Source organism: Falco cherrug, chromosome 11 (genome assembly GCF_023634085.1).
Source record: "Falco cherrug isolate bFalChe1 chromosome 11, bFalChe1.pri, whole genome shotgun sequence".
NCBI classification, from domain to species: domain Eukaryota; kingdom Metazoa; phylum Chordata; class Aves; order Falconiformes; family Falconidae; genus Falco; species Falco cherrug.
The window spans coordinates 24,100,763-24,113,334 of NC_073707.1; the positions used below are offsets into that span (position 1 = coordinate 24,100,763).

General features: G+C 36.4%; 1 protein-coding gene across 6 annotated transcripts in view; it reads right to left on the reverse strand.

Annotated features, from left to right (window-relative positions):
- ATP11B (ATPase phospholipid transporting 11B (putative)) overlaps positions 1-12,572 on the reverse strand; it is a 72,859-nt gene that overhangs the window by 28,173 nt on the left and 32,114 nt on the right. For all 6 annotated transcript variants that reach the window (XM_055723683.1, XM_055723686.1, XM_055723685.1 and 3 more), the window contains exons 12-24: positions 10,355-10,552; positions 9,924-10,082; positions 9,470-9,642; positions 8,981-9,049; positions 7,944-8,017; positions 7,754-7,857; positions 7,427-7,608; positions 6,517-6,720; positions 6,090-6,243; positions 3,055-3,157; positions 1,753-1,898; positions 506-565; positions 82-209 (exon numbers count right to left, since the gene is read on the reverse strand). In XM_055723683.1, the coding sequence (XP_055579658.1) occupies positions 82-209; positions 506-565; positions 1,753-1,898; positions 3,055-3,157; positions 6,090-6,243; positions 6,517-6,720; positions 7,427-7,608; positions 7,754-7,857; positions 7,944-8,017; positions 8,981-9,049; positions 9,470-9,642; positions 9,924-10,082; positions 10,355-10,552 (1,754 nt within the window). The remainder of the gene's footprint in view (positions 1-81; positions 210-505; positions 566-1,752; positions 1,899-3,054; positions 3,158-6,089; positions 6,244-6,516; positions 6,721-7,426; positions 7,609-7,753; positions 7,858-7,943; positions 8,018-8,980; positions 9,050-9,469; positions 9,643-9,923; positions 10,083-10,354; positions 10,553-12,572) is intronic.

The following is a 12,572-nucleotide window of genomic DNA, read 5'->3' on the forward strand; positions in this document are numbered from 1 at the left end:
ATAGCAAGTTCAGACTTCTGCATAGGCCACTGTTTTTCTAAATTATGTGCTACTATGACAACATATTGAAGATATACATACCGATAGAGCACAGGTTTACTCTGTAATACATGCGGATGCACATGCTGTTCAAAAAGACTGTATATGAGAACAGGCAAGGAAGTGAAACAAATATTGTACAAAGTCAGGTATACACTGTCATAGAGCGTCTGAAAATAGAAAAAAATTATTTTCAGTCTTGTAAAGAAAAAAGTTGTTTATTAAAATTTATAAGCACACTAATAGCAGCAACAGATCATTAATTATGTGAATTTACTAGTTAGAAAAAAAGCTATAATCACATAACCATCGAGCAACATCAAGCTATCAAATTCGGAAAATAAAGCTGGATATTTATTAAGTGTAAAATCTGTGCTGTTCCTGTGTAGTTCTTTCCCATTTTTTTAGTTATTTACTCCGAGTGTTTCATACACATCTACCAAGACAGAAGGCATCCAATACTTACTTGTTGTGAAAACAAACAGAAGAACTGATATAAAAATTGTGGTGTAATAAAGCACACATTCTGAAAAATGAAAAGTGAACAAAACAGTTAATCCTCAGTACAGGCCTCACAACCCTAAAAGAAACTGTTAACTCTTACAAGCTGGTATAAATACACAGGGAGAGAATAAAGCATTTCAGCATTTTACTTGGCAAAATGAAGCATTATGCTCTGCTCAAGGGCGTATTTTGTTCGTGCTTTGGGACAACAAACTGGAAAAAATATAAACTTAAATGTGCTTAACAGAAACATCTCATTATGGGAGTACAAGCAGTATTAAAGGAGGAGAAAATCCATCCATTTCCCCCTCATTTTCTTTTTAAGAATTTCTTTGCAAAATAGTTTCCACACTTCACTGAAGAAAGCCTGTGCCCTGCACACACAACTTTTTGCATGGGAGCAGACAAAACAGAAACCAAAACCTAACACCATGCTGTTATCTTTAAATGAAAGCAAACAACAAAAGATAAGAAGTGGTTTCATGGCCACTGCTAGAATCTCTGAATTTCCTTTAAGATAGTGAATTCTGACTTCTTATCAAAACTGATGATCAAGGAAAAAAAGAAAAAAAGGAGTGGCATGCCCCCACTGCTCTCTCTAACATCCTGCTTAAGCTCACCCTTGCTGCTCCCTGCCCACAGCTCCCAGGCAGGTACCCAGAGATAACTCAGTCCCTGGTGCTTAATTTCCTTGCAGCTTTCACCTGAGGATTTCTTAAGTCAAGGCTGGGACTGTTAAGTTTTCTTAAGGTGAGCCTGCTAGCAAAGAGCACGCTCTCTCCCTACACACTTTCTGTAGGCCCTTCCCTCCCTCAGCTATCTCCTGTGCTCCTCTTCCTTTAAGAAAGATGAATGGATTTGGTTCATATTAAATTAATCAAAAAAACCCGTGATACTTATACATCTTGCTAAAGAAACTCTTTAATTTCAAGGTAGTAATACTGCTTTCATAGAGCAAACATGTCTGCCTCTCAGCCTCCAGAAACTCAGTGTGGTATTTAAAAACTACTTCTAGGTGCAAGTACTAAACAATTTCACAGTTAAACTACAGCATTTGGTTGTGAAACATTACAAAAAAGCCTAGAAAACATGTTTGAACAAAGATATTTAACCTGTTCCCAACAAAAATCTTACATCTGAAATAAATTTCATGCTGGGAAAAGATTACACATTTTTCCATTAACTTACTGGCACTCTTTGAAGACTTACCTTATAAAAAAAGTACTGTACAAGGGTTGCTATTCTAATATAGTAAAAGTGCCCATGAACAAAAAGCAACTTGGAGAGGAATTTAAACCGTGCTATTGCATAGTCACTGTTTCTTACAGCTTGTCTTCCTTCCTTACCCATGATTCCTGTAATATTTAGGAAAGAAAACAGATTAAACCTTATAAAAATTAAGGTTTAAAATACCCAACAACATACACCTGAAGCTACTCTTCTGCACTTCAAGGTTATAAAGACTTCAGCATCTTTCAGTTCCAAAAGAAGGCATTATTCCTGACACTTAGAACTAAGGGAACTGCTCATTTGATGCTGATTCAATTAAAAAAAAATAACTCCTAAACCAAGCAAAAACATTAGCAATCCAACATCAGTTATAAATTTACTTAGTATGTTTTACTTAAAAGAGGTTTTTCTTAAGAGTACTTTCTGGGAATAATATATGACTCAACAGCAGAATAAAAGAAATGCTGTTCTTACAACAGTAGTTTACTGAATCTGATGGGCTGACAATGCTTGTCACTCGTCACAGCTGAGCACAAATTTATTTCTAAAAACTATTATTATGATTAGCCTAAGCATACACAGAGAATACAAAACGGTCTTTTACAGAAGAAAAGTGGCCCAGGATTCCTGAAAACCAGACACTTTGTGTTGGTTTTTTGGGTGGGGTTTTTTGTTGGGTTTTTTTTGGTGTGTTTTGTTTTGTACTCGGTTACATAACACAGCAGAAGAAAGTCTGAAGAAGGTCCTAGCCAGATAACAGAAAACGGTATAAACAAAGAAAACAACCAAGCTTAGCTGAGAATAACAGTCTCTCTCGAGATGTAATGAAAGCCTTCTCCTCAAAGACAAACTAGACACAAATAGCGTTTCTACAGTGATACAGATATGGTACAAACAGAGGCAGTTTAGTACAGAGAAAGTTTTAAACATCAAGTTAGTTTACCCAAGAACTTAGAATCTGACAGTGCCTATAGTTAAGATTACCACTTCCAATATCCTAAGCAGAGTACTTCTGACATTCTAGTTACAGAGAATCTTTGCTGTTCTTAAGGCAGCATTTAAACAGGATCTCTGATTCTTAGCAGACTACACAACAAACCTAAGACATCTGAAAGCAAACAGCCTTAAATTTTAGATTTCGCTAAAAGTCTGCTACAACAGATGACTCTGATAAACACCCTGTCATTCACAGGTCCAAAAACATTAGAACTTCATCTGTTTTAATATCTACTAAAATTTCCATCTTATTTGCCTTTGTCTCTTCTGACAAAAGAAAGTTACCTATGCCAACATGTGCTTCTTGTATCATGCTCACATCATTAGCACCATCACCAATTGCTAATGTTATAGGTTTCTCTGGAGACGTTTTTAACAGTCGCACTACCTGCAGGAGAAAAAAAAAAGGGCAGAATTTTTTCAGATTAGACAGCCCACCTACAAATCATGCCACTAATTCCCAAGTATCTTAGTACCTACCTGTAAATATAATTAATTTGTTTTATGAATGTGCATGCTTGTGTAAAAAACTTTTTTTTGCACATCACATGCACAAATGCATTGCTCCTTTAGAAAAGCTGCTTGCTTTGGGGCACAAGCCCTATTTAAACATTATGCCTGCCTTATTTTGCTATTCTTACTTAGATGTTTTTACAACTCTTAATTTGGTGCTTCATCTTACAAAAGAGACAAGTAAAAGTTGGAACTGAAAATTTACTTAGGGAGCAATCTAGATTTAAAGTCCTTTGGCAGACATGCCCAGATTCTTCACATTTTCAATTAATAGAATTGATCAGTGTAAAAGAGGAATCTGAAAAAAACCCAATGTATTAGCTCAAAGATCAATACATGCTGTTATTATGGAAAATTGTTTCCTTTTAAAGAGACTTCATTATCACCAATGGGTATTCTCATTTGGAAAAGTCAAAAAAGATAAGCCAGAAAGAGGAAAAAAATTGTTCACATACAAGGCTCTACAATCCCCAAACAAGCAATGATATCCTGCTCTATGCAGAAAGGAAATGGATCTTTAATGTAAATGCCAACAATATTCTAAACAGAAAGAAGTTAGCTGAGGCTTTTGGTTAATGAGAATTAGTAATTTATTAACCTTGCAGAGAGCTCAAACTAAAGGTAAAGGCTTCACTAACTCAGTCATGAACGGGTTGCAAAGGTAAAAGGTGTGAATGCAGATCCAGAAGGCTTTCTAAAACCAAAGCATTCAACTATGAAAAAACACTGCATTTTCCCCCTGAAGGTCCAGAAAACCCCAAGTGGAAATAATCAGCAGAGCAACAACTGCCTGATGTAAGCAGACACAAACAACTGTATTCAAATAATTGAGTTCTAACTGGCAGTGTCGGTACATTGATTCACAGGAGCGGTAACTCGCTTCCCACAAGGAACACAACAGTGACTGAATACAGTCTACAGTTCAGAGAAATCCACCCGATTGTGGGAAAACATTCCCTAATTGCAGGTATTAATATTCAAGTTTAAAGGTTCCCCATTCCTAAGGGGTAATTATTTCAAGTACATTTAGCATTAGATCTTAGTAAGCAGCCTTGAAGAGCCAGCAAGGGTGCAGTATGTCACCCAGATCAGTCCTCGTGAGATACCGAAGACTGTGGTAATTCAGCCAAACATCTACGCGAAAAGGTCAAGACAAATTCTCTGGCAAATTTTAACAGCAGCAATCAGCAGCAGCTCTGAATGACTGACTTGAAAGATGTTTAAAAAGGTTTCCGAGCCGTAAAATATACATAAATAAGCAGTGAGACTTCTAGCCATGTATTAACTAAAGTTAAAAGAAAATATTCAGGAAATACTAAGCTGAGTTCCAGTTAACCTTAAAGTAAATCTTAAAAAAGGGTACCTGCAGCAAAAAATCAAATGCAAGGCTAAACTGCCATACACTTCCCTCCCACATTATACAGCATTTGTCTCGGTGATTTACATACTTCAGTATTTAAAATGAAAAAGTCACTGCCATCAAAATTAGGTTTTACTGTACTTCATGACAAAACACAGGAGATAAAGAAGATTACCTGCTGGACAGAATAAGAATTAAGGAAAGCATTACTGGCTGCTATCTGCCAAATCTGGCAGTACAAAACACATTATAAATCAAGTTAAATTACAAAATAAGAACAAGGACACAACATAGACAAATGACTACACCTTAAAGAGGGGGATGGCAAAAATTCCAGCTAGAGAAGTGTATGCTAAGTGGACACATTCAACAAATTGGTTTTCTCATATTAGTTACAGACAATTTCATTTTAACATTTTATTGAAACTAGTATTAACTAAGTTTTATACACAGCTGAACAGTTGTATAATGTGATTCTAAAGACTGCATTAAAAACCTAGCTAAATGCTGGAAGCAGGAAAAGTGACCTCAGAACAGGTCACTCATGCTATAGTAAACCAGCCTGCCCTCTTTTACACATTTAGTACCTTACATAAGGGCTTCCTAGTGCTTTAAGGTAAAAAGGTCTTTTTTCCTTTTCTTTTTGACAATGTGTAAAAATAAGAGTGGGCAACAGTGTCCTTTCAGAGGTTTAGTATTACTGGAAATACGTGCAAAAAGCCGTGAAAGAATACAGGTAAGCTAAAAGTATAATAAATTAAGCACTACCGTAATAAAGATATACTATTGAGTATTTGTCAAAAGAAGAAGAGAAGCATAACATGAAGACAGAAAGTTTCAAAAGGAAAAAGTAAGTAGGATAGCTTTTCAGGGCTCGGCTTTCTAAAGTAAAAAAAAACAAATCACAAAATCTGAATTTGAATTTTATCTAACCTCTATTTGAGTAAAATGAAGTAACGTGAAAGAAAAATGGTCTTAGAAGAGAACATTAACGTAAACCTTCCCTGGAGACTAGGCCTCAACTTCCCTTCCCTTCTACTTCCTCCTCAAACTTGGGTATTTTTTAAATCTTTAGAGAAGCACATTTCTTCCCTACAGCTTAATGAATTTTCAGTTTAGTGTCTTTGTTTTGGAGAAGTGATGGAACAGGCAATGCAATAAGCCTGCAGGAGATCAGGATAGCTACTGCCTGACAGAACACTCAAGCGACTGATAAAAGATTAGTCTTGCACGGTGGCAGTATTGCGATTCTCTCCTCCACCCAATTGCATGTTTTCATAAATGCATATAGAAGCTTCTGAGCAAACTACTCTAGATCAACTGAATTTAACAAGGTTTCAGAAGTCACACAAAAAGGTCAGGCAAACAAACAAAGCAGTTCCAAAAATCCTTGCCACCTCAAAGCATGACAAAAATACTTGACAATCCTGATAATATTCTCACTTACCTTTGCTTTCTGAAGGGGTGCCATGCGACAGCACAACACTGCAGAACAGTTTTTGCAAACTTCCATGAACAGTTTTTCATGTTCCCTGAGTGCAAGAGAGAGGCTGGTCCCATCCACAACCAGTCCATGCTGGATAACGTGGTCTTCCTTTATTCTATTCAGGGACAGAAGTGTCAGCTTTGTAACAGCGTGATGGAAAAATTTAAATGTTTTGACTCACTATGTGGTTGCCCATACAATAAACAAAGAAGTTAGCCTGTTAGACAGACTGCTTCTTCAAGTCTGTTATTATATCACTAAACAATTTTTTTAAAAGGCAACTTCATGTGTTCGGCACATACCTCAAAGAGACTGTCATAAAAATTGAAAACAGAAGAAAATCAAGCTAAAATCATCAGTGAGATAGTGACATCTCAGGTTATTTTACCTCTTGGCTAGCTGCCTCAGTTGTTCTGCACACGTACTGTCTGACTTGTGTTGCACAAGCTCAAGGATGTTCATGGTTCTATGAAAGTGTCCACATGATAAACTGACACTAACAGCCGTTTCGTGTTTATCTCCAGTGAGTACCCACACTTTGATACCCGCCAGCCTGAGTGCTTCTATAGTTTCTTGGACTTTCTCCTGCAGTCTAGAAACAAGAAAAATCTTCAATAACCAATCAAAAACTTTACAAAAACAAGTAACTCCTGTTACTCCTGTAACCCCACTGTCACAATCATTTCAGACTGCATTTCCAATGTTGTATGTATTTTCAGAGAATCATAGTCTGACAGATAACATTCTGTTACCAGCAACAAAATGAAAGCCTTATGTAACAAAAAATGAACGTTAATCCTGCTAAGTGATCAAAAATTTGTAATAAGCATATCTTAATTTAGTTTAGGCACCATGGCTGCATTTGAGAAGGTTTAGAACAGTCCACAACAATTACTACCTACTGTGGTACACGAAAAGCTTCTAAGTGCTCTACCTGTACGCTCCAGTGCACAATACACCCTCTGACTCACAGAATACACGCTTTGTAAAGGAGCTATGTGTAGAAGTTCTCCCAAGTAATCAGCCATTACCCTAAATATTTACTACAATTATTCTTTCACATACATTAAATCTCTCCTGATGAAGTACACTGTATGTCATTGTTACTAAGTAAAATCAGTTGGTATGACGTGTTTTGAATGCTCCTCAATTCAAAGGGTGCTAAACATACTAAACAAGAACAGCGCAGAATGTCTGGTCGTGGCAGGACAGTTTTTCATGGCACATGTCGTATTTCAGTTATAAATCCTAAACTCGCTATGTTTTTGAGTGTAGTTATCAGAAACTCCTTTGCATACTTGTCTTCTACTCCTGTAGCCCCAAGTAATTCCAGATCCCTTTCTATGAAGTTGAATACATCTGCTAATCTTTCTTCCCGTTGTTGTAAGGCAGTCCTGGCCTCATGAAGGCGTTTGCCAATTTCTTGATACTCCTCAGGTGTGAATCTTCTGTAGGCTATGCACAAAGTTCTTAGTCCTTTCTGTGAGAAAATAAAAGACTACATTCAGAGTAGACAAGATTCTGATCTAACAAGAAGGTGTCACCTGCAATTTGTTCTCTTCAGGTCACAAAGTTTATACCGGAAGAATTTTCTCCCAATCAGCTGGGCAAGCATCTGCACTTACCAAAGCAAATTCATCCACATGTATCCTTGTTTTGTCTATTTCTCCACTCTTACTACGAGGAAGAATGGAAGATTCTGCTCCCTTTGTGAACAAAAGCTTTTCCCCTAAAAAGCAAAACAGAACAGAAATTAAGAATACATACTATTTAAGAGGTTCTCAGCTGCAGCTTGTGCAACTTCTGGTCACTTACCGGAGGGACTCTCTACAATGACACTCATTCGTCTGCGATTTGGATCAAACTCCAAAACATGAAGCAATTTATACCTGTATTTTGTGTTTTAATACAAGAGGAAAGGGCAAGAAAACTTTTTTAGAAATAAATTTCCAAAGACAATTACTTATAAATACGTAACTTACCCCGCAGAGCCTTCCCCAAAGTGTCATTTTTTTACGGAAACTCTAAAAGTAATGCTACCACTGCTGAGCAACAGTCACTGTCACCGGTGTTTGTGCAATTGATTGCTTTTCATCACTTTATATATATTTAATTCCATTCTATAAAAATAAAAGGTTCTACCAATAGGAATAGCTTCCTGAACACCAGCTTTACATCTAGAGATTACAATCAGCTCCTTCCTATTCCTGTATCCTTCTATCATTGCTTCACACGCAACTTTGAAAACTACATTTTGTTTCTATCACTTATAAACAATCTACACAGTCAAAAAAGACTGTCGTTCCCTGATAGCTGGACTATTTTTTTGTTATAACAATAGTTTAGAAAATTAATTTTAGACATTTATATTTAAAGTACTGCCAACTAACTGAAAAAGATCAAATGGATAAAAGATGCTATGACATACTGAAAATACACAGCTAATAATATTTCTACTAATTTTGGGAAAGTTTAAAATATGCAATTACATTATGCATACATGAGACTGACTCTGGAAACTTTTAGAGCTTAAAGGACAAACTGTAAGACTTGAATAGGCAATGCAGTTTTCCAACTCTACTACGGTCTCAACCTTTGAGGAACGCACAAAGATGTGAACTGTTACAATACACAATGACACAGAGTAACTCACAAAAAAATCTTGCATCTCAGTTTAAAATTGCTAAGGAATAAGATGCAAGCTGACTTGGAAGACATCAAGGGACAAGCAATAAAAAGAGCATGCTGTGGAAAAGCGAGGTTTCTTATGACAAGAGAGGTTTAAGAGGAGAATGTTATGTTAATCTTCACTTTCCTGTCCTTCAAAAGAAACAAGGAATAAAAATGAATACCTTTCTGGTTTTCCAAGACTTTTTACTTCCATACTGTCCCCACTAGTTCCAGTAAATACTACTCCAACCCTACAAGGAAAAGAAAACACACATCAAATCATCACTTATAGACATAATGCCTACTGATCGTTGGGGGTGGGGTGAGAGAAGAAAGGAAAAGGAAAGGAGAGAGGTTCCTACACCCCACTACTGCACTCTATTTCTAGCGAAAATGAAAAATGCCCACTTTCTCCAATATTTTAATAGCAACATACTTTGACCACTGTGGTTCATAATTTCTTAAGGATTTCCATAAATATTTTAAACTGTCACTTTATGATATGCCTAGGGTTTTTGTGTGGTTTATTTTTGCACGTCTTCATAGTAAACTGACAGTGCCAGGCCCTGGCTTTACCATCTTTCTGAGCAATTTTTAAGGTTGCTTTTATTATGAATCGCCTGCCCTAGTAGGCAATTTCTACACTAGATAGTTTTGGCAGTACATCTCACCGGCTTGCAGCTTCAACTAAAGCTTTCTCATCTGGTGAAGAAGCATAATACTCTAACGGTGATATTATTCCATTGGCATGCCAGGGACCATCAGCACTATCTGTTTGATCTGCATTGACCTGCACTGTATGACAAAGACAAACTGCTTTCAAGAAGAGTTCTTCCTCTTTCATCTAGAAGAAAGAAAAAAAACTTTATTTGTAACATTCATTTATCAACCCAGTTTTGAACATACTTAATAAAAAAAACTGTTCTTAAAAATCTGCCAAGTATTCCAGGTTAAATAATCACATCTCAATGTGTTTAATATTGTTTGTTCAATAACATGCAATAACGTCAAACTATTCAGAAATTCCCATTTAAAAAAAAAAAAGCTAATGCTAGAAGACTATTTCTCTGAAATAAAACGCTTTCTATCTAGGATGCCTAATGGTGGGAAAAAAATGTGTCTTACCAAATTATGTCTATTTCCATCTGGAGAATCTTCAGAAAACCCCTCTGGAGTTAGTTTACCATTGACCTCTTGGTATTTTATGCCATTAATGGAACACTCCCGAAACTGCATCTCATTTTCAGTTAATGTACCAGTTTTGTCTGTAAACACATATTCTACCTTTTGTAAAATAAAAGAAAACACAGACTTAGAGTTGCATGTATTTGTTAGAAGAAAAAAAAAAATCTCGACTCACACTCTTCACTACATACCTTTTTTTGATCATGTAAAAATTTTAATTTCTGTCATCAGATAATTACAGCTTATTTTTAAATTAATCAGAAATCAAAGCACAACCAATTAAAAAGTCTGCAGCAATGGATTTTATTATTAAAAAAGAAGAAGAAAATAGAAGGCAAAATCACCCCAAACAATGTATTTTTTTACTCTACCTGGCCCAATTCCTCATTGAGGTCTGAAGTATTTACTTGTGCTCTCTGGTTTGTTTCTTCATGATAGAGGTCAAGATCCCAGCCAATAAAAAAAGATCCAAGAAATTTCTGCATCTCAACAGTCACATAAAGTGAAATAGGTATGATAAAATTGTAAAGTACCAGAAAAGCAAGAAAATCTGAAATAAATCTCAGGATCTACAAGAAAAAAAGAGAAAATGTAAAAATTACTGCAGTCATAAGGTGCAACATGGTTATTTATGTTTCAATATGCATGAAAAAAAGACAAACTGACAGAGCTGGAGGAGACTAAGTCCCGTGTACATACGAACGAGAACACGCACAGTGACAATGCAGGCACTTGCAGGTTGCCCTAGTAACGTGCCTTCAGACTGATGCAATAAGACTGCCTTAAGCTGTGACTGGATATTTCAGTTCTCAAGGTCATTAATTTTTGTCCTTTCTACTGAATCTGTCAGGAGGGTTACCAATTCATATTAACTGTAATGCTGATCCTGTCTCAAAACAAGTCTCTTCAAAGAGACTGGTCTGAAAAAACTCATATGCTCTCCATTCCATCAAAGAGCACCATTCACAGGCTTTCCTCAGGAACCATAAATGGTGAAGGCAAACTGCTGGTTTTCCATGTTGTCAGAGGAATCTGAAAGTATTCTGTATTGGTTTAGGGCAGCAGAGCAACAAGAGGGTTCCTGTCTACTGGCATTCCCCAGTGACACGGGTGATCCAGACTACACAACACGAGAGATCGTGTGGATTTCAATGACATAGACTTCTTCTATGCCTCTTCAAATCACTGTGTTCAACACATACGTTTCAGGTAAACAGCTATGTAACAGGGTAGAAATTTCTGTTTGTTAGGTATGACAATTTTAACAAACTCTAAAATGCAACATTACAGTCTCTCTGAAGTCTCTTTTTCATTTGCACAACAAACTTAGCATCTAAATTGTACTTTGGGAATACTTACCACCACTTGAATATTGAGTTAGGGAGATCAGAGATGAGAAAATGTGGGATACCTCTTTCAACTCTACCAGATATAGGTGTAGGAGAACATTTTGAAGAAAGGGAGTATAAAAGTAGTTAACAGCTTCCAAAGCTAAATAATGTCTGTTCTTCCTAATTAGGGAGTGTTGCTATAATTAATAAAAGTCAGCACCAACAATCAAGGTGTCTGACAAAACCTCAGGAAGTTCTGTGCCTTAAGAGATCTTCCAAACCAAACCAGAAAAGAGATAAAGACTGAAAGCGGTAATTCATGTAAGAGAAGATATACTGAGAAGAAGTGACAATTACTAAGGTTAGCAAATTTCTTCAAGCACTGTCTATTAAATAACAACCTGCACAACACAGGACAGATAACAGAGAATGCACTCCAAGTAAGGATGTCAGCGTATTGAGCAATGTAAAGCAGATTGTGGAAGTAAACAATGGAAAGAGAAAAACACAGACATGATATAAGGAGAGTGACACTGCAGAACAACAAATGGTTCTGTGTGCTCCTGAAGACAATGGTAAGGGAATGGAAAGAATGAATAAATACTTATCCTGATTCTACTCAAAACTGAAAAGGTTCCACAGACTAGTCTAACTTACGTAGCAACTACCTGAAGTTAAGAGGAGCCAAGGATTCACTTGACTGACCACTTCAAACAGCTGAAAGTGCGTTAAGTAGGTGCAGGTACTAAAAATAGAAAGTCACTAAACAACTTAAAAACTTTTATATTAATTTAATATTTTGTGACAGTGACACTTTTAAATAAGATTATTTTAGAATACATTGAAAAGATTTGGTAACTGTAGTGATAACCTGAATTAATAATTTCAGACGCTACACAGCACTGAGATAAAGGTATTTTTCCAGTCAAACCACAAAAATACTTTGCATGACAAGATTCTGAGAAAGTTGCATATTCTACTGAAATGCCAGTAAAGTCTTAACTCTCCTTGAATCAGACATTCTCTCACGTTACTTCTTTTTCCTTCCTGAACCACCACGTACTAACTGTAAATTTCACTCTACTTGTGAAGCAGAACAGAACTCTACTGACTTGGGATTTGAACCTTTTTGCACACATGGCACCTAGTGAGCACTTTCAATTATCAACTCTTTGGGAGATGGGGAGGGTGTGGGTGTTAAACATCTGACACCACATCACATGTGAAAACTGGATTTCCAATTCTTCTGTGCTTTGAA